This window comes from Lithobates pipiens, unplaced genomic scaffold (assembly GCF_037356315.1).
Source record: "Lithobates pipiens isolate NorthernLeopardFrog02 unplaced genomic scaffold, aLitPip1_a1.2 Scaffold_22, whole genome shotgun sequence".
In the NCBI taxonomy this organism is placed as follows: domain Eukaryota; kingdom Metazoa; phylum Chordata; class Amphibia; order Anura; family Ranidae; genus Lithobates; species Lithobates pipiens.
In genome coordinates this window covers 256,287,009-256,307,690 of record NW_027507784.1, presented here as the reverse complement: position 1 = coordinate 256,307,690, position 20,682 = coordinate 256,287,009, and the positions used below count along the sequence as shown (strand labels likewise).

Sequence of the window (20,682 nt, the reverse complement as noted above, 5' to 3'; positions counted from 1 at the left end):
CGGATCCTGGGGCAAAACCACCAGATGTGAGCGTGAGTGGCTCGTTCACCACATTCTCTCCAACACAGCGGGGAGATCTGAGGGAAAATCTTATGCAGTGCCACTGGTGTGTAATGCCATCTGGTTAATAATTTGTAAGCCACCTCTGACATTTTCGATGATCCTGAAGCGGTATGCGCCATGGTGAGGATAGTAGATTTTTGGGTAGGGGTAAGCTCCTTATTGAGGTCCAGTTCCCAATTACGGATAAAAGTAGGGGTCCTGGTAGACTCGAGGGACAGCAACACATGGTAGAAATGAGAAATGGGTTTCACCGTGGGCTGGTTATCTGAGAAAGCGGACTCCAAGGGTGTGAGCTCGGTGATGGAGCATAGAGGCTTGGGAAGTGAGCGGACAAATGCTGCCAGTTGGCAATGTTTCCAGCGGTCCATGTATGAAATAGGTAAGTCGCCCATGATGGTAGAGAGTGGGAGAACATCAGAAGGACCAGTGAGCTAGTGCAGAAGAGTCTTAGACCCCAAACTCCAAGGGGAATGTAGGTGAGGACCAATGTTACCGGGTGGGAAATAATTTAGTCCCGACAAAGACATCAATGGTGATTTGTAGGGCCAGCCCTGGGTTTTGCACAGAGAATCCCATATTGCGAGAGAAGAACTTGTTAGTGGTGACGAGTTAATAGACAAAGTCCTATATTTCTTCGGTATCCACATTTGGGTAGAGAGGTCAGCCACACAGAGTTCCATTTCTAAAGCGACCCACAGTTTAGTATTTATACAATATTTCCAATCTGACAGTCTGACCAGTACGATGGAGCGGAAATACAGCCGGAAATCCGGCATTGCCAGGCCCCCATCACTCCGTAGTCGTAAGAGCAAGGACCGTGGGAGCCTGGGTTTCTTCCTGTTCCAGACATACCTATACACCATACAATTCAATATAATAAAGAAACCCACCGGTATCCCAAATGGAATAATTTGCAGCATAAAGATCACCCTAGGCAGCAAATTCATTTTAACCAGCCCAATTCTCCCCAATCATGAGTGACATAGCTGAGACCATTTCTGGAGGTCCGACCTGATTGTGTTGAGGAGTGGTAGGAAATTGGCACGGAAGAGGGCTAATGGGTTGGGCGTAAGGTAAATACCTAAATATTTCATGTGCCTTAACTGCCAGGTAAAGGGGAAATTCTGTTTCATATGTGATGCGTTGCGTGCGAGGAATGTTACATTTAATATTTCGGATTTAGACATATTAATTTTGAAATTAGAGACCTTACCATAAGCCGAGAATTCAGATATGAGGTTAGGGAGAGAAATCAGGGGTTGTTGCACATAAAACAATATATCGTCTGCATATGCAGCGTACTTGTGTTCCATCCTGCCAACTGTTATGCCATGTATGTTCGGATTATGCCGGACAATAGATAGGACGGGTTCTAGGAATATCGCAAATAAAATGGGGGAAAGCGGGCAGCCCTGGCGCGTGCCATTATGTAAGGTAAAGGGGTCACTAAGGGTGCCATTAATTCTTGATTGGGCCGTGGGTTGATGGTAGAGAGCTGAAATTTGGGACCTAAGGGAAGGGCCAATTCCGAGGTGAGACAACGTCGCCATAAGGAACTCCCAGTCCACCCTGTCAAACGCTTTTTCAGCATCTGTAGAAAGTAACAGGGTGGGCTGGTAGAGCCGCCGCAGGTATGCCATCAGGGAAAAAGTATGCAAAGAATTATCGCGCACCTCCCTCCTCGGGACTAGAGGAAGCAGTCTATTCGCAATCGCTTTAGCATAGATTTTGGCGTCTATATTCAACAACGAGATAGGGAGGTAACTTGCCCGCTTTAGGGATAACCATAATATGGGCATGGGTAGTTTCCGGGCGGAGAACTCCACCATTTGAGGTCACGTTAGTGTAATTGGTCAAGTGGGGGAATAGTATGTCAGCATAGGAGCGGTACTATGACACCGTAAAGCCGTCAGGTCCTGGCGCCTTGCCCTTCGCCATACCTTTCAGGGCCCTCAGCAATTCCGCCGATGTAAATTCCCCCTCCAAAGAGGCCAGAGCCTCTGGAGGAAGCTGTGGGAGGGCAGTTAGGGCCAAGTAATCCTGTATACTGTTCTGCTTAGCATTTCCGTCAACATCACTTTGTCGGACGTGATAGAGATGCTGGTAGAACTCCCTGAATTCTTTAGCAATAGACCCCCCAGCGGTCTTAATTTTAGGGATGAATGCTGCTGCCTTCCGCTGTCTGATGGAGTTAGCTAATAATCTACTGGGCCTGTACCCCCACTCGTAAAAACGTTGGGACACCGACCTAGATCTATTCTTTTGGTCCAGATGTAGGAGGGTCTTTAGGGATTCTCTTTTTTGAGTGAGGGTATGAAAGATAGCTAAAGATTGGCACTGTTTGTGCAGCCGCTCTAATCTCTTGATATCCTGTATCAATGAATTTTGTTGTGCCGCCCATGCCTTCTTCTTCCTGGCGCCCATTTAAATTTGTCTACCCCTAATAAATACTTTGTGGGCTTCCCACAGTATGCCCGGGGAGATCTCAGTGCACATATTAGTTTTAAAATAAAAATCTAGTTCCTCTCCTACCACTTTTCTATCTATTTCCTCAGAGATGAGGTTTTCATTCAGCTTCCAATTGGCAGATATATGGGGCAATGAGTCTACTTTGAGAGTGAGCGAAGTTGGTGCATGATCTGACAGGGGAGATGTTTCTATGCTCGATCGTACCAGAAGTGGCAGGTGTTGGTGGTCAATAAAACATAAATCGATTCTCGAGTACATTCGGTGTACCGTGGAGTAGTGGGTAAAGTCTCGCTCGTGTGGGTGCATAGTCCTCCAGGCGTCCATCAACTGCGACTCATGGAACTGTGTGCGGATGTACCTCAGTTTTTTATATGACAGGGTCGAACCCCCTCTAGAAGTGTCCAGAGTGGGTTCTAGAGCAACATTGAAATCACCCGCCAGGACCACACACCCACCAGCGAAGTCCCTCAATTTGGAAAGTGTTGATGCAATAAAGGTCGCCTGGTCCCTATTGGGAGAATAAAGAGTAGCCAGGGTGCATGGCATGCTGCCCAGGGTGCCCCGCAGAAATAAGAAGCGGCCAGCCGGGTCGCTTAACATAGATTCCAATGTGAACGCTCCGAAAACTAATGGCAACTCCCTTAGCTTTGGAAATATTCGAGAGGCTATAATACCAAGTAGGGTATTTAGGGGAGTATAACTTGACCGAAGTTGAGTGAGTGAGGTGGGTCTCTTGGAGAAAAACCACATCCCCTCGCAGACAGCCCAGCTCCCTGTACAAATTGTGTCTCTTCCCAGAGGCATGTAGGCCCCTAACATTAAATGAAATAAGGTTCACCGTAGCCATGGGGTCTCAGGTAGAGGAACCACGTCCCGTCCACATACATTACGACAATACCGAGGCGAACAGAACCACCCAGGAAAGAGGGGACAGGGGTGGGTGAGGGTGGGGAGGGGGGAGGGAAGGGAGGCCAGAGAAAGAGAGAAGACAAAAGTAAAAGCGTAAGAAGAGGAACAGAACAGCAGAGATGGGAGTAAGAGAGAGTAGCTTGGCAATAACTCTAACTGTACGCAGTAAACCGCAGTACAAGGGCGGGTTGCACGCCTGGCCTGAAGCCCCCGCACCCTCCCTACGGAGTAGGGTAAGGGCACCGGGACTCCGTGCCAGACAGCCCCCATCGTGGAGGGGGGAGGCGCCACTCGAACAGTTGGATGCTAACCACGCCATAGGGGTCAGGGACGCATCATGACGGTCCGGCATCGGCACCTCATATGGCCTCACAGTACTATAACACATTTGGTTAAGAGAAAAACGCGAAATAACAGTAAAACATAAATGACATAAGTAACATAAATGACCTAAGACAGGATCTGAGTAACCCCCGTAAAGCACACTAGAGGGTCAGTGATCAGTCCCAGATATGGGTCCAAGTGTAGGCACGTAGGGCCGCCAAAAGGCAACCCCATACTATTCACATAAAACACAGTGCACAGAACCACGTTGCGGGCTTGCCCAGAAGTTCAGGGTATCAAAAGTGTAGAGCACTGAACATCTACGGAGAAAGTATGGGTAACAAAGAGAATGCCTAACTGAGTTATCAAATCAGGGCCGAGTAAAAACAGAACTCTACAGGTGTATACTTGCGGGAACCAAGACTCCTTCATCGGCCAGAGAAGTAGGATAGGGCAAATGCCAGGAACCATGCAGTATCCATATCATGGATGCGCCAGGTTCCCCTGTGCCGTGACTTGTTGTTTACGACCCACTCTCTGCCACTTTCATTCGGAGCCACTTGGTAAAGGTGGGACATCTTGCCAGCCAGGGAGGTCCGGAACAGCAACATTCAGGTCCGCACAAAATTGTGCTAAGTCCTCCGGAAACCGGAGGATCGAGGTTTTACCATTCACAGAGGCAATCAGTGCTGCAGGGAAGCCCCATCTGTAAGAGTTCTGTAAGAGGGCGTAGAGCCCTGCACCTATATATATATATATATATATATATATATATATATACATATAAAACCATATTCCGACATTCGAATTTCGTATAGAATGAATTCTAATTTGAATAGAAAAGATTAGAATAGAAATTTTTCTATTCAATTTTTAATCTTTTCTATTCAAATTTGAATTCATTCTATATGACATTTGTATTTCAGAAGATGGTTTTATATATATATATATATATATATATATATATATATATATATATATATATATATATATATAACCCTTTTCCAAAATTTGAATGTCATATAGAATGAATTTTCGAATAGAAAAGATTAAAAATTGAATAGAGAAACAATAGAACAGAATAGAATAAAATACAATATACAGTGGTGTGAAAAAGTGTTTGCCCCCTTCCTTATTTCCTGTTCCTTTGCATGTTTGTCACACTTAAGTGTTTCGGAACATCAAACCAATTTAAACAATAGTCAAGGACAACACAAGTAAACACAAAATGCAATTTGTAAATGAAGGTGTTTATTATTAAAGGTGAAAAAAAATCCAAACCATCATGGCCTTGTGTGAAAAAGTGATTGCCCCCCTTGTTAAAACATACTATAACTGTGGTTGTCCACACCTGAGTTCAATTTCTCTAGCCACACCCAGGCCTGATTATTGCCACACCTGTTCACAATCAAGGCATCACTTAAATAGGAGCTGCTTGACACAGTAAGGTCCACCAGAAGATCCTTAAAAGCTACACATCATGCCGAGACCCAAAGAAATTCAGGAACAATTGAGAAAGAAAGTAATTGAGATCTATCAGTCTGGAAAGGGTTATAAAGCCATTTCCAAAGCTTTGGGAATCCAGCGAACCACAGTGAGAGCCATTATCCACAAATGGCGAAGACATGGAACAGTGGTGAACCTTCCCAGGAGTGGCCGGCCGCCCAAAATTACCCCAAGAGCGCAGCGACGACTCATCCAAGAGGTCACAAAAGACCCCACAACAACGTCCAAGGAACTGCAGGCCTCACTTGCCTCAGTTAAGGTCAGCGTTCATGCCTCCACCATCAGGAAAAGACTGGGCAAAAATGGCCTGCATGGCAGAGTTCCAAGGAGAAAACCACTGCTGAGCAAAAAGAACATCAAAGCTCGTCTCAATTTCTCCACAACACATCTTGATGATCCCCAAGACTTTTGGGACAACATTCTGTGGACTGATGAGACAAAAGTGGAACTCTTTGGAAGGTGTGTGTCCAAGTATATCTGGCGTAGAAGGAACACTGCATTTCATAAAAAGAACATTATACCAACAGTAAAATATGGTGGTGGTAGTGTGATGGTCTGGGGCTGTTTTGCTGCTTCAGGACCTGGAAGACTTGCCGTGATAAAAGGAACCATGAATTCTGCTGTCTACCAAGAGATCCTGAAGGAGAATGTCCGACCATCTGTTCGTGTACTCAAGCTGAAACGAACTTGGGTTCTGCAGCAGGACAATGATCCTAAACACACCAGCAAGTCCACCACCGAATGGCTGAAGAAAAACAAAATGAAGACTTTGGAGTGGCCTAGCCAAAGTCCTGACCTGAATCCTATTGAGATGTTGTGGTATGACCTTAAAAAGGCCGTTCTTGCTCGAAAACCCTCTAATGTAACTGAATTAGGACAATTCTGCAAAGATGAGTGGGCCAAAATTCCTCCAGGACGCTGTAAAAGCCTCATTGCACGTTATCGCAAACGCTTGGTTGCAGTTGTTGCTGCTAAGGGTGGCCCAACCAGTTATTAGGTTTAGGGGGCAATCACTTTTTCACACAGGGCCATGATGGTTTGGATTTTTTTTCACCTTTAATAATAAACACCTTCATTTACAAATTGCATTTTGTGTTTACTTGTGTTGTCCTTGACTATTGTTTAAATTGGTTTGATGTTCCGAAACACTTAAGTGTGACAACCATGCAAAGGAACAGGAAATGAGGAAGGGGGCAAACACTTTTTCACACCACTGTATATATATATATATATATATATATATATATATATATATATATATTATATTTTATTCTAGTCTATTGTTTTTCTAGTCGAATCTTTTATATTATTTTCTATGCTAATCTTTTCTATTCAAATTCAAATTCATTCTATACGAAATTCGAATTTCAGAAGCCATCTTCCGAAATTCGAATTTCGTATAGAATGAATTAGAATTTGAATAGAAAAGATTAGAATATAATAGAAAATAATAGAAAAGAATAGCATAGAAAAACAATATATATATTTTTTATTTTTTTTTGAGTGGGAAGAGGACCGCTACGGGGAATGGATATTGTATTGGATATCGTATTGATATTGTTTTGTTTATAAAAATGGCAGGAATATTTTATGTTGTATTTTATTGATGATGTTTAATGGAACATTTGGTTACCAGAAAGTATTTCTTTTAATTATTATTAACAACCTATGTTTTGTATTTTTGCAAAGAAATAAAGAATTATAAAAAAAAAAAGAAAAACAATATAACAGAATAGAATAAAATATAATATATATATATATATATATATATATATATATATATATATATAGCTTTTCTAGCCTATTCTTTTCTATTATTTTCTATTCTAATCTTTTCAAATTCAAATTCATTCTATACAAAATTCTAATTTCAGAAGCCATCTTCCGAAATTCGAATTTCGTATAGAATGACTTCAGATTTTAATAGAAAAGTTTAGAATAGAATAGAAAAGAATAGCATATATTTATATATATATATATATATATATATATATATATATATATATATATATATATATATATATATATATATATATATTCTTTTATTCTATTCCGTTATATTGTTTTTCTATTCTTTTCTACTCTATTCTAATCCTTTCTATTAAAATTCGAATTCATTTTATACAAAATTCGAATCTCGGAAGATGGGTTTATATATCTTTATATATATATATATATATATATATATATATATATATATATATATATATATATATATATATATATATATATATATATATATATATATATATATATATACATTTTTTTTTCTATGCTGGTCTATTGTTTTTCTATGCTATTCTTTTCTATTATTTTCCATTCTAATCTTTTCTATTTGAATGGAAATTCATTTTATACGAAATTCGAATTACTTTTATTTAAATTCGGGCAAATTTTTTCGAATTTGAATACAAAACTAAACGAATCACGAAAACGAATGTAACAAATGCGACTAATTTAACTAAATTAATTTAGTTAAATAACGGATTGAAACTCAATTAAACTAAACAAAATTTTTCATCCTGCACATGTCTATCCCTTACACCTCTGACTCGGGGGTTCTGATAATGTGAACAGAAGGTGCGGGAGTGCAGAGTCGCACGAGTGCCAAGGAATCTTGCAGGCAGCAGGGCGGATGTCCTAAATGGCTGGAAAAGATACCAGCAGATCTTGGCAGGCAGCTGGTGCAAGAGACAGCAACAGATAGCAGGGTCAGGCAGGCTGGGTCATACACGGCAAGACAGTCAGATGCAGGGGGCAGACAGGAGCGTAGTCAGGAGACAAGCCAGGTCTGGAACCAGATGAGTGCAAACAGGAGCCAAGGGAGTAGAAGGGTTACAAGACAAGCCGAGGTCAATGCAGGTGGAGTTCAAGAGATGGTCAAAACAAGCCGGGTTAACACAGAGATCAGGACACAGGTTTCACGGGTAACAGCGCACACAGGAGCTGAGACGAAGCAGCATTGGAGGCAGGCACTGGCTGGGTTTAAATAGGCTGCTTGGCGGCAGTGACAATCACGAGTGCGCACGTGTGCACACAGGCGCACATGTGTGCGCACAGGTGCACGCGGGAGCGCAAGCTTTGGCTTGCATGGGAATGCGCGACGGCTCCTGTTTGCACGCCAGTTCACGCATGCACACTTCTATGCGCCAATGCTTGTTTCCTATGAGCAAAAGAAATAAGTGTTCTTCTGCGCTTTGGAGTACTAGAGGGACGAACTTGTCTGCTGGCATGTGCACCCTGACACAGACACTGCTGATGGGATGTGGAGGCTGACAGCCTTGAGCGCTGAGTTACCCAGTGTGCTGTGAATGAAATATAGCATCCCTGACCATGCTTGCTGGACCATGTGTCAGCAGTAATGTGGACCTTGCTGCTGACTGCCTTGCCCAACATTGCCACAACATTGCCTTCTATGTAATGGTAGAGCTGGAATGGCCTTATGTGCAAAGAAATAGCAACTGGGAACCTGCCATTGTGGTACAGCACATTCTTCAAATTCACAGAAGGGGGCAGAATCCACCAGATGGAAAGGCAGGAGTAATGCCAGCAGCTTGAACAAGCTGGAATTTAGACGCTGAGCATGTGGGTGGCAGTGACTGTATTTATATTTTTACTGCAGCAGCTGGGACACAGAAATGTGCCTGCTATACTCTACAGCTGGTGGTGTGCTGCTGGCAGACATGCTGTAGGGACCTGTGACCCCCTTCACTATACCATCATCCCTGTCAATGAAGGTTGTTGAAAGGCCATAAGATATAGTAGGGGTAGACCTGAAAGGTGAGGAGAATAATAATTGCATCCCTTTTCTATGGCTTTCAGCTGCTCTTGCCAATGGGCTGAGTAGTGGGAGGTTAAATGCCTTGTCAAGCATGTGGTACCCAAATGGCTGGTATTTTTGCCACACTTGATCTGCTTGAGGCAAAGTTTGCAAACTGCACCAGAGTGTTTAGCTGCACATGTGCTAAAAAAAGGCCCAGACAGCTGAGCTGTGGGAAGTGGACCGGGAGATAACAGCTCCACAATCTGATGATATAGGGTGGCTGCTCTCTACTCTTCCATGATGGCTGCCTCTAGAGGACATCCTGCCTCGTTAGGGTTTTGGCTCATTTTCCTCCTCTGCTCTATCTGGCACCCAAGTCACATCATTGACCTCATCATCATCCCCTCCATTCTCCTCCTCACTGGAGCCAACTTTGCAATACCCTGCAGCTGGGCTGTAGGCTCATGTTCCTACCTTCCTCAACCTTAGAACCAACATCAGAATCAAGTAATGCCTGTGCATCATTAAGGAGCAAGTGGCTGATGCTGTGTTCAACTAACTCAGCTGACTCCTCCATGAGACATGTCTTTGCTTGGTGATAGAGGATAAAGATAGTTTATTAAGCCAGTCCACCACCTTCTCCCATCTGTGGCTGGATAGCACAGGCAACATCACTAAACAGAGAAAATGGTGCGCTGCCTGAAGACGGATCATCTTTGCCTGTGGACACATATACTGCTGGCCCCCATCACAGTTGCATGGGAACATCTGCCTCTCCTTGTTGGCCTCCCAGACATGATAGCGGGCTTATTACCGAAATGTAATTGAGATGGGGAAATGTGTAATTGGATGCACTTTAATCAATGTAAAGTTGTATTTGGTGCACTTTAACTTGAGGATTACTGGTGACAGAAATGTCAAAATGACAAAAAAAATTTTATAAACGGGGTACAAAAGTGCTGCAGTCAGAAAAATTTGTGGCTCACAATTTCACAAGAGGGAGTAGACACGGGCAAAAAACCCCCCCAAAAAATAACACGCAGCAACCGAGAAAAAAAAGGGGGTATCTCAGGGCCGTCTTTATGGTAGGGAAAAAGGGGCAGCTGTTGTTGTGGGGCCCAAAGCTGCTGCCTCATACTCAGGGCCATCTTAATAGCATTGTGGGCCCCTGGGCAAAGTAATGCCCTGGGGCCCCCACAAGCCTGCACTACAGCTCACCAAACACAATTATTTTAAATAAAAGGGTCTGTGCAGCAAGTTCCCCACAACCGCAGTGCAGTGTATAGAGGTCAGAAATAGGTAAGACAGTGTATAAAGGTCAGTAATTGGTAGGGCAGTGTGTGGAGGTCAGTCATAGGTAGGACAGTGTGTAGAGGTCAGCAATAGGTAAGGTGATGTATAGAGGTCAGTAATAGTTAGGGGCAGTATAAAGAGGTCGGTAATAGGTAGGGCATTGTGTAGAGGCCAGTAATATGTAGGGCAGTGCATAGAGGTCAGTAATAGGTAGGGCAGTGCGTAGAGGTCAGTAATAGGTAGGGCAGTGTGTAGAGGTCAGTAATAGGTAGGGCAGTGTGTAGAGGTCAGTAATAGGTAAGGTGGTGTATAGAGGTCAGTAATAGGTAAGGTGGTGTATAGAGGTCAATAATAGTTATGGCGGCATATAGAGGTCAGTAATAGGTAGTGCGGTGTGTAGAGGTCAGTAACAGGTAAGGTGGTGTTTAGAGGTCAGTAATGGGCAGGACGGTGCATATAGGTGGGTCGTAGGTAGGGTGGTGTGTAGAGGTCAGTAATAGGTAGGGCAGCGTGTGGAGGTCAGTAATAGGTAGGGCGGTGTGTAGAGGTCAGTAATAGGTAGGGCGGTGTGTAGAGGTCAGTAATAGGTAGGGCGGTGTGTAGAGGTCAGTAATAGGTAGGGCAGTATGTAGAGGTCAGTAATAGGTAGGGCGGTGTGTAGAGGTCAGTAATAGGTAGGGTGGTGTCTAGAGGTCAGTAATAGGTAGGGTGGTGTCTAGAGGTCAGTAATAGGTAGGATGGTGTGTATAGGGCGGAGTAGGTGTAGTGGAGCCACCGAGACAGGCATTCGTCAATAATCAGAGGTTACAGATTGAAGATGGCAAGCAGAAAGTGTTGCCGGCACCCGCTTAGTCAGCCCTGCTACTAAGACTAAAGCAGTGGCGTCACTAGGGTTGGTGTCACCTGGTGCGGTAAAAATGGTGTCACCCCCCCACTCCCCTATTTTTGGATCGGTGGCCCAGCATTGGAGCTTGTTGTGGCGATCAATAAGGCCTAGAGGATAGCAGGTTAGACAAGTAACTTGTGTGAAGTGCAGTTACCAATGCCAGTTACCAATATCATGCCACCTGACTTCTGTACTGCATCCCCCTAGATCGGAGCCAGCCCTGATGGAGCCCCACAAGCACTGTGCCCAGAGGTGCCCACTCAATAAGAGGGCCCTGCTCATACTTGCCGACTATTCCAGTTTAAATTCCCTTGTCCCGTGAAGTTTTAGTCCCTTGCTGTGTCCTGATATCTCAGTGTGAAGTACTGTTACTAATGCTGCCCAGCTCTGCCCTATTGCCAGATGACTCACCTGCAGTCCCTGTGTTTACATGTAAATAGCCTGCATTTATATGTACATAGCGGCTGCATTAATATGTAAACTGTTGCTGCATTAATATGTAAATAGCAGCATCTGCCTCCACAAATTAGCAACACAGACAGAATTTTAACCACTTATCACAAACCGCTGTCGTTGGACGTTGGTATTTGATGTAGAATACCAGGGTTATGGCAGCAGATAGCTACCATAACCCTGGCATTTTCTGCAATGGTGGCTCTTTAAGATAAAAGTGGTCTCCGTGGTGGATATGCGGCAAGATCACTTTTATTGGTGGCGGGAGAGGAGCCCACCCCTCTCCCGCTGCGTTCCTGTCGTCTCCGACGCTTACCAGACCTGCAGGTAGCGGTGGAGACGATCCGATCCTTTCCCCTCAGAGGCTGTGAGTCGAGTCAGGAAATGATGGCCCCCACTCAGTTAATTGGCACTGAATGACAGCCAACAGCCTTAAAGGGGAAACTTTTGTTTTTTATTGAAAATAAATATATATATTTTTTTCTTTTTTTATTGCATTTAAGTATAAATGATCTTACATTAAAGAGGTTCTGCCATGTTTTTTTCTATTACAAGTGATGTTTACATCCCTTGTAATAGGAATAAAAGTGATCCAATTTTTTTTTTAAAAGGTACAGTGTAAAAATAAAAAATAACCGTCACCGTTTAAGGGTGAAGCTCCCTCACAGCTCTCCCAGGCCTCCTCCCGCGATCAGTTAAAGTGGAGTTTAACCCAAAAATGTAACTGCATTAAGGGCAGGTGACCCCCTGACATGCCACATTTCGAATGTAATTTTTTTGGAGAGGAGCGGGTACCCTGTTTTTACAGGCACCCAGCTCCCACTTCCTCCCGGCCCTGACGCTGGACGGAAGATCACCTCTTCCCCCTCCCTCCCTGCAATCTTCTGGGACATGTCACAGGTCCCAGAAGATTGTCCGGCCAATCACAATGGCTTGTGCATGTGCAGTGTGCGCCCAGCTGTGGCTCCACAGTTACAATGCCGGCTCCGTGGAGAGGAGGGGGAGAGGAGAGGGGCTTTGTACGCCTGCATCGTTGGACCATGGGACAGGTGTCTGATTAATAAAAGTCAGCAGCTACACTTTTTGTGGCTGCTGACTTTTAAATGGGTGGAAATCTGCTTTAAAATGATTGCTGCCAGACTTAGGGGAGGGAGATATCTGCAACATATTCGGCAAGTCCAGAATCACAGTATGGCTAAAATAATGTGCAAAGTGGTTGGTGGGAAGCTTCAGAATGGCAAAGATGTTTTTATTACAAATTATGTGAGCAGACTGTAGTTCCTCTTTAACCACTTACCACCCGCCCTATAGCAGTATGACGGGGGCAAAGTGGTTTCAAAATCCTGACCGGGCGTCATATGACGTCCTCAGGATTCTGAGCCGCTGCGCGCGCATCGCGGCGATCGTTGTTGCGGGGTGTCAGTCTGACACCCCGCAACTACGATCTAAGTAAACTACGAGCTCCGATGGAGACTCTTCACCATGTGATCAGCCGTGTCCAATCACGGCTGATCACAGTGTAAATAGGAAGAGCCGTTGATCGGCTTTTCCTCACTCGCGTCTGTCAGACGCGAGTAGAGGATAGCCGATCGGCTGCTCCTCTGATAGGGGGTTCTGTGCTGATCGATTATCAGCTCAGCCCCCCCGAGGATGCCCACACTGGACCAGGGATGCCACCAGACTACCTGGGATGCCCAGCACCAGGTATGCCACCCTAGACCACCAGGGATGCCAGTCAGTGCCCACAATGGATGCCAATCAGTGCCCACAATGGGCATCACTGATTGGCATGCATTATTGTTTGGCACTGATTGGCATCCATCAGTACAATATAATACAATGCTGCCTAACAGTGCCCATCCGTGCTGCCTATCCGTGCCCATCTGTGCCGCCTATCCATGCCAATCTGTGCCAGCTATCAGTGCCAATTTGTGCCACCTATCAGTGCCCATCCGTGTTGCCCATCAATGCCACCTATCAGTGCCACCTATCGGTGCCCATCAATGCCACCTCATCAGTGCCACCTCATCGGTGCCCATCAGTGCCGCCTGATCAGTGCTCGTCAGCGCAGCCCTATCAGTGCCCATCAGTGAAGGAGAAAACTTACTTATTTACAAAGTTTTGAAACTGAAACAAAAAAAAAACATTGTTTTCAAAATTTTCCGTCTCTATTTATTTGTTTAGCAAAAAATAAACACCATAGAGGTGATCAAATACCACCAAAAGAAAGCTCTATTTGTGGGAAAAAAATTGTGAAAATGTCATTTGGGTACAGGGTAGCATGAACACGCAATTGTCATTCAAAGTGCGACAGTGCTGAAAGCTCAAAATTGGTCTGGGCAGGAAGGTGTTTAAGTGCCTGGTATTGAAATGGTTAAGTGGTTAATAAAACTTCTTATAGTAAAATCAATGATTGGGGTACCCAGGCACCCAACTCCAGCCTAAGAGACTGTGCCTGCACATCACATACACAGGCTGTGTACGCATTCAAGAAGACCACGCCTCTAAACACAGCGAGCGCTCCAATCACCGACCGGCGCAATGACAGCTTCTGTCGGGAGTAAGACCCCACGCCCCTCATGCCTTCCTGCGATTAGTCAGTTCCTCGAGGACACGCCCTACCCGGCCGTGGCTGAAACAAGCGGGGGATTCTAAGCTGCGAATGCTCGGAGCCCCGGAAGTGTTACCTGGAGGAGGAGTTAAAGGGCCGGGGAGGTCAGGCAGCTTGGCATCGCTGGTGTACGGAGAGCAGGCATGGAAATCACCAGGATCAGTGAGTGATGGCGTCTGGTTTACTATACCAGCGTACTGTGCTTTCTGTTTGTGAAAGATTGGAATGCCTGTGTGTTACCAGCGGTACTAGAAGTTGCAGCATGCCGTGTGTGTGTGACAAGACACAGGCAGTTCAGTCACAGCTGTCCCCAGTCCGCTCCCTCAGTGTTTTGGCTTGTCAGGTCCCTTGTGTGTTGGGTTTGCATCTTCATTTATCAAACTGCGATATCACTAAAGGCTCCCTTATATTTGCAGTTGGAGGGCAGTAAAACCCTGTGGTTAAGCCATGGTTTTTACTAGAGATGCACCAGGACTAATAATTATCGAGTACTCCTCTCCAGATGTGATTTGATCCTATACAAAACGAATGGGCTCAAACTGCACTGTATGGAATCAAATGTCATTTGAACAGGGTTAAGTCGCTAATGACAAGCCTGGGTTGTTGCTCCCCACTTGCCAGGGATATCAGTGGCTGGGGGTGTGCACATGCTACGGCAGGGATTCTACTAGGGCTGAAACAACGAATCGATCGACAACTAATTGATTCTGAGATTAATCGATTACTATTTTCATAATTAATCGGCAAGTACTAAAATGGGGTTAAAGTTAGTCTGATGATATTTACCAGATTGACCCTTTTAATAGTATATATACTATCTCTCCCCTAATGGTATATGCGGTACATCTCTCCTGTCATTCTCAGAGTGGATTAGATATTTTGCTCCCTAACCATATAGTTGGTTATTTATATTCACCACTGCATATAGAGATATTTAAGAATATATTGCGTTTTTTTTTTTTTTAAACTTTACATATTAACTAAATTATGCTTCACGCTTTTTTTAAGGTTATTAACCGATTAGTCGAAACGATAATCGGCCAACTAATAGATTATAAAAATAATCGTTAGTTGCAGCCCTAGATTCTACCCCTTCTTGTACACAGTAGGCTACTACCTGCCAAATGTGGCCCATTCAAGTAAGCTGGGCTCTGCTTCAGCCACATGATGTGCACTGCAATACCCTAGTGTGGGGGCTAAGGGGTTAAAACATACAACGCCTCCTCACCGCCTGTCAAATGCTCTCTGAGCTCTTGTTCACACCAATGCAGTTTGTCAGTTCAAAATTGGATGACAAGTGACACCCTTTTTTTGGGACTGGTGGTGTTAAAGTTGTTGTGACTCCGGAAAAGGTTCCTATAGTTTTGTGACTTGAATTGATTCATGTTAACTCAAGTCGCAAGCTGCAATGATATCCGAGATCTAAATTGCAGTAATCTACGGCTTTGAAATCGCAGTGAAATAACTTTATTTCAAAGGCGCAGGGCTTTTTGCAATTTTATTTTTTTATAAACATTTTTTGCAGGGTGGAAATTAGAGCTGCACAATTAATCGTTAAAAAATCGTTATCTCTATTCACTCCCTCAGACGATCTCTCCTGCAGAGGTTGCCGATTCTTTCATATAAAAACAAGTGGAGAAACTATCTGCTGTTAAAAGATCGAAAACATCTGGGCAGTCTGCTAATTTTATTTTATTCTTTTTTTTTTTAACTTGCAACATTGTAACTAAGCTTCCTTCTTAGATCAAAGGGATAGAACTTCTGTGTAAATAAAGGGCAGACTGCCAAGTTTTCAACAACCTGTAAATGCAGGAAGTTTAACCACTTAAAGTCTAAATCTCTTTCTGACACTTGTTTGTTAAAATCAATATTTCTCTTATATTCACCGACCGACACAGCTCCTCTCTGTAACAAATGGGTTGTTAGCCTTATCACTAGGAGAATACTAGGCATAATTGTAACAAAACACTCAGAACTCTGTTCTGACCCTGGGGGGCAGTCCCTCGGGCTACAACCCTCCCGTCTGCCAGACAGACCTCCGTTTTATTTTGCCTAGTAAAGAAGGACCTAGGAACCCTGCGGGCCCATCGGTCCATGCTTTTTTTTTTTTTTTTTTTTTTTATGCAGAAGCTTGGCTTTTTGTGCAAAATGAATGATCCTGTGATTAGCTATCAACAGCTGGCTGGGTGACAGGCTGGATACCCTTATCCTTGTAGTCTCCCCAGTCCAGCCATCGAGCGTGTACAGGTCGCAGCTACGGCTCGGCAGGCCATGACAAAATCTCAGCTCCATAGGTGGTCGGTGAGCTTTTATGCTCCGGGGCATACATATGACCGGGCTACTGATGTCTGCGTCACAGTATGCAGAGGACGGCAGCTACCCTGTACTGATCAGTGAGTAGTTCTGCAGAGAAGCTGGGCATTCCCTGGGAGGTCGATCCGGGGTTCCCTCACCTCCCTCTCTTCTCTTCCCTGTCCCTATCTTCCCCCCCCTCTCCTGGGGGGGGGATGTTGCATGTGGTTGATGACTGTCTATGTGTACAGTTCCCTGGGGGCTCTCACCTGGGATAGGGGGCTGGCTGGGGGTGTCCTGGATCCTGTGTTAAGCTCCCAGAAGGTGCCAGTTAGGGTCTGCTGTGTTTTTTGGTGCAGCGGTCTTCTGTACCTCATGGTGCTGGCTGGCGGCCATTTTATGTGTGGGCAAGGGCAGAATGTCTTCCTGGGCTTCAAGTGGCCGTTTTCCAGGTGATTTCCTATTCAGGACACTGGCGGACATTTTCTGGAAGCCTGAACACGTTTTTCAGTGTTCTCTAGCAGCAGCTTGCATGTGCTCTCAGCCATTTTCTGTGTTTTCCTGTCCATAAACTGGACGCTGGGCAGCCATTTTATTGAAGCCTGAGCATGTTTTTCAGAACTTTTTAGTGCTCATTCTGATGACTGCCACCAACCGTTTTTGTTTCCTCTGCACCTGGGAGTACTTGGGGTCTACAGGCACATTGTGAACAGCGCAGAACTCCTCAGGGTGGTGAGTCCGGCAGGATAGAGCCCCTCAGTCAGCGGCAGCAAGGAAGGTGGGACTGTCACTATCCTAAGTCCTCTTCGGGTGGCAGACAGGGTAGGGTCAGCATGGCTTCAGAAACTGGTTTTTCTTCCCCCCCCCAAAATCCAGGCAATTGCAACTGGGTTGTCTGCGGACTGCGCGGCACCCATGGACACCCTGACGGCGGTCCTCAATTCGTTCATTGCCAAGATGGAGGCGGTGTGTGCGAAGAAAGGTCCGTTAAAGAGGGCCCCCCATCCTCTGGGGAGAGCTCTGATGCAGACTCGGTTCCTGCTGAGGCTGGTGACCCCTGCTCTGTCTTGTCAGATGATGCTGACCAGGACTGTTCGGACAGTAAGGATGAGTCCCGTCCGGGTGTGAAAAACCACTTGTTGGAGCACTTGTCACAGCTGTGCGTGATACCCTGAAGATTCAGGAGCCAGTGGATCCTTCTGCTGATGTACCGGTCCCTTTTGGGTCCCACAAGCCAGCACATTCACCTAAGGTGTTCCCGTATCTGACTTATTTTTAAGGAATGGGTTTCCCGGCAACGGACCTTTTCGGTCCCCCAAATACATGGCGGTGCGTTACCCTTTTAAGGAAAGCCTTCTCAAAAAATGGTCGGCTCCTCTGGTCTTGGATCGCCCCTCCCCCCAGTATCCAGGTTAAATTAACGTAACCACGATTCCCGGTTAAGGGAACTCCTGCATTCAAGGATCCCATGGACAGGAAGGGCGAGGCAGTGGCTTGTTCCTTGTTTACAGTTGTGGGGTCAGCCGTGCTACCAGTACTGGCATCCACACTTGTGTCGCAGACACTGAGTGGGCAAAACTTTTGCACCACGAATTGGGAGAGCAACAGGCTTCCCCTGTCTGTGTGGAACTAGCAGACCAACTAGTGCAAGGCTTTAAGTACGTCTGTGACGTGGCCCTGGATACTCTCTCTGCTATCCAGGGCTTCAGTGTCGGCTGTGGTGCTGAGGCGCCTAATTTGGCTAAAATGCTGGTCTGCTCAACAGGCATCCAAAAAATGCCCTGACAGATCTTCCCTTCCTTGGTGACCGGCTCTTTGGAGCCTCATTAGATTACATTAAGAATGCCACCGGTGGTAAGAGTACATTACTCCCACAGGCCAGGAAGGCTAAGGAGCCACGCCATAGGCAAGGGCCCTCGTTTTCCGCTCAGAAGCGGCTTTTTCGTCCGCCCGGAGCTTCGACAAAATATCCCCAGCCCGACAGGACGCCCACGCATGTTCAAACGTCCCTGGAACGGCAAGCCTGCGAATAAAAGTGCTACCGCATGAAGGTTTGCCCCCACCCATGTCTCGGGTGGTGGGGGGGGGGGGGGGGGGGTCGCCTTTGTGAGTTTGCAACCCAGTGGTCCTCTTGGTTATCCGACCAATGGGTCTGTGATCTGATTTCCACAGGCTACAAGATAGTTCCTCTCTTGGCCGCGTAAGATTCTTCCCCTCCAGCATATCCCAGGCTTGCCAGGAGGCCCTCTTGGGGGTGGTAAGGGATTTGCTGAATCGCAGTGTGATTGCACCTGTTTCGGAATCGGAACACTTCCACTGTTTGTGGTTCCCAAGAAGGAAGGGCTACGTCCGATCTTGGACCTGAAGGCCCTCAATCACTTTGTAAAAGTGCAGAGGTTCAGAATGGAATCAGTTTGCTCAGTCGCTGCACTCCATCAAGGGGACTCCCTGGCGTCCTTAAACATCCAGGATGCGTACCTGCACATACCCATATGCCTCCGGCATCAAAAGTTTCTGCGGTTTGCAGTCGGGGAAGCCCACTACCAGTTTGGCTCTTCCTTTTGGTCTGGCTTCAGCTCCCCCCCCCGAGTCTTTACCAGGGTATTGGCTCCAGTTTTGGTGTTGCTATGGCAACATGGGATCGCCATCATGGGATACCTAGACTATCTCCTCCTGAGGGCATCTTCTGCCTCAAAATTAGAGGAGGATGTGGCGATCACTATGCAGACCCTGCAAGAATTTGGGTGGCTGTTGAACCTAAAGAAGTCATTGCTTGTGCCGACCCAGCATCTGGAGTACCTAGGCTTGCTGCTGGACTCCAGGGAAGCGAGTGTGTTTCTCCCTTCAGACATGCTGCAGTAACTGCTGATGAACCGCAAGTGGTCGTCTCTCCACTTTTGCATATGAGTACTGGGACTCATGGTAGCCTCCTTTTGAGGCAGTACCTTATGCCCAGTTCCACACCAGAGTCCTGCAGAAGGAGATTTTGACAAAATGGGACATATCTCTGTTGTCCCTGGATCGACAGATCCAGTTGAGCCAGTCACTCTCTCTGATCTGGTGGCTGAGGTCCCCGGTGATTCAGTCCGGAAAATCGTTCCTTCCTCTGAAATGCTGGGGAGGAGTGATGGGGGGTTCAGTCGGCTCAGGGCCTCTGGTCGACGGTAGAATCTAATTTGCTGATCAATCTGCTCAAATTGAGGGCGATCAGGCTGTGCCCCTCCACATGGTCGATGAGCCTGCAAGGGCATCCGATCAGGATCCAGTAAGACAACGCCATGGCCATGGCATACCTCAATCACCAAGGGGGAGCAAGGAGCTCAGCCGCTGCACGGGAGGTCGCTCACATACTTCGGTGGGCAGAGCGACACGTACTGGCCCTGTCAGCAATTTACATCCCGGGAGTGGAGAACTGGCAGGTAGACTGAGTCGCCAGATGCTGGACCCAGGAGAATGGGCATTGCATCTGGAGACTTTCAGGTTGCTGTACCTGAGGTGGGGCACACTGGACGTGGATCTGCTGCCCTCCCGTATCAATCGGAAGGTGCCAAGATTCATGTCCAGGACCAGATCCGTGGGCTGAGGCATCAGACATGCTGGTGGCTCTGTGGGATCAGTACCAGCTGATCTACGCCTTTTCTCTGCTGAAACTGTTACCATGTCTGCTTTGCAGAGTGGAAGCCGAGGGGATCCCAGTAATACTGGTTGCCCCAGATTGGCCTCAGCGTCCTTGGTACGCAGACCTGGTGCATCTGGTGGCAGATGCCCCCTGGCGACTGCCGTTGCAAGAGGACCTGATGTCTCAAGGTCCAATTCTCCATCCTGCTTTACCATCGCTGGCTTTAACAGCATGGCTATTGAGTCAGGTGTTGGGATCACAGGGTCCGACAGACTCTGGTTCCTCGACTATGTTGAGATCACAAAAATCTTCTTCTCGGAAGATATTCCATTGTACCTGGAAGGCCTACATCTCCATGTGTGAGGAGAAAGCATGGCATCTGCGCTCCTCTTCCATATCCAGGATCCTGCTGTTTCTCCAGTGAGTAGTAGACCAGAAATTGGCATTAAGCCCCATCAAAGGGAAAATTTCAGCCTTTGTCTTTTTTCAACGAC

General features: G+C 46.1%; 1 protein-coding gene across 2 annotated transcripts in view; it reads left to right on the top strand.

Moving 5' to 3' along the window:
• Window positions 1-14,281: 14,281 nt before the first annotated feature.
• Window positions 14,282-20,682, top strand: part of PARN (poly(A)-specific ribonuclease) — a 228,896-nt gene continuing 222,495 nt past the window's right edge. For both annotated transcript variants that reach the window (XM_077448968.1, XM_077448969.1), the window contains exon 1: window positions 14,282-14,439. In XM_077448968.1, coding sequence (XP_077305094.1) covers window positions 14,329-14,439 — 111 coding nt within the window. In that variant the 5' untranslated portion in view covers window positions 14,282-14,328. The remainder of the gene's footprint in view (window positions 14,440-20,682) is intronic.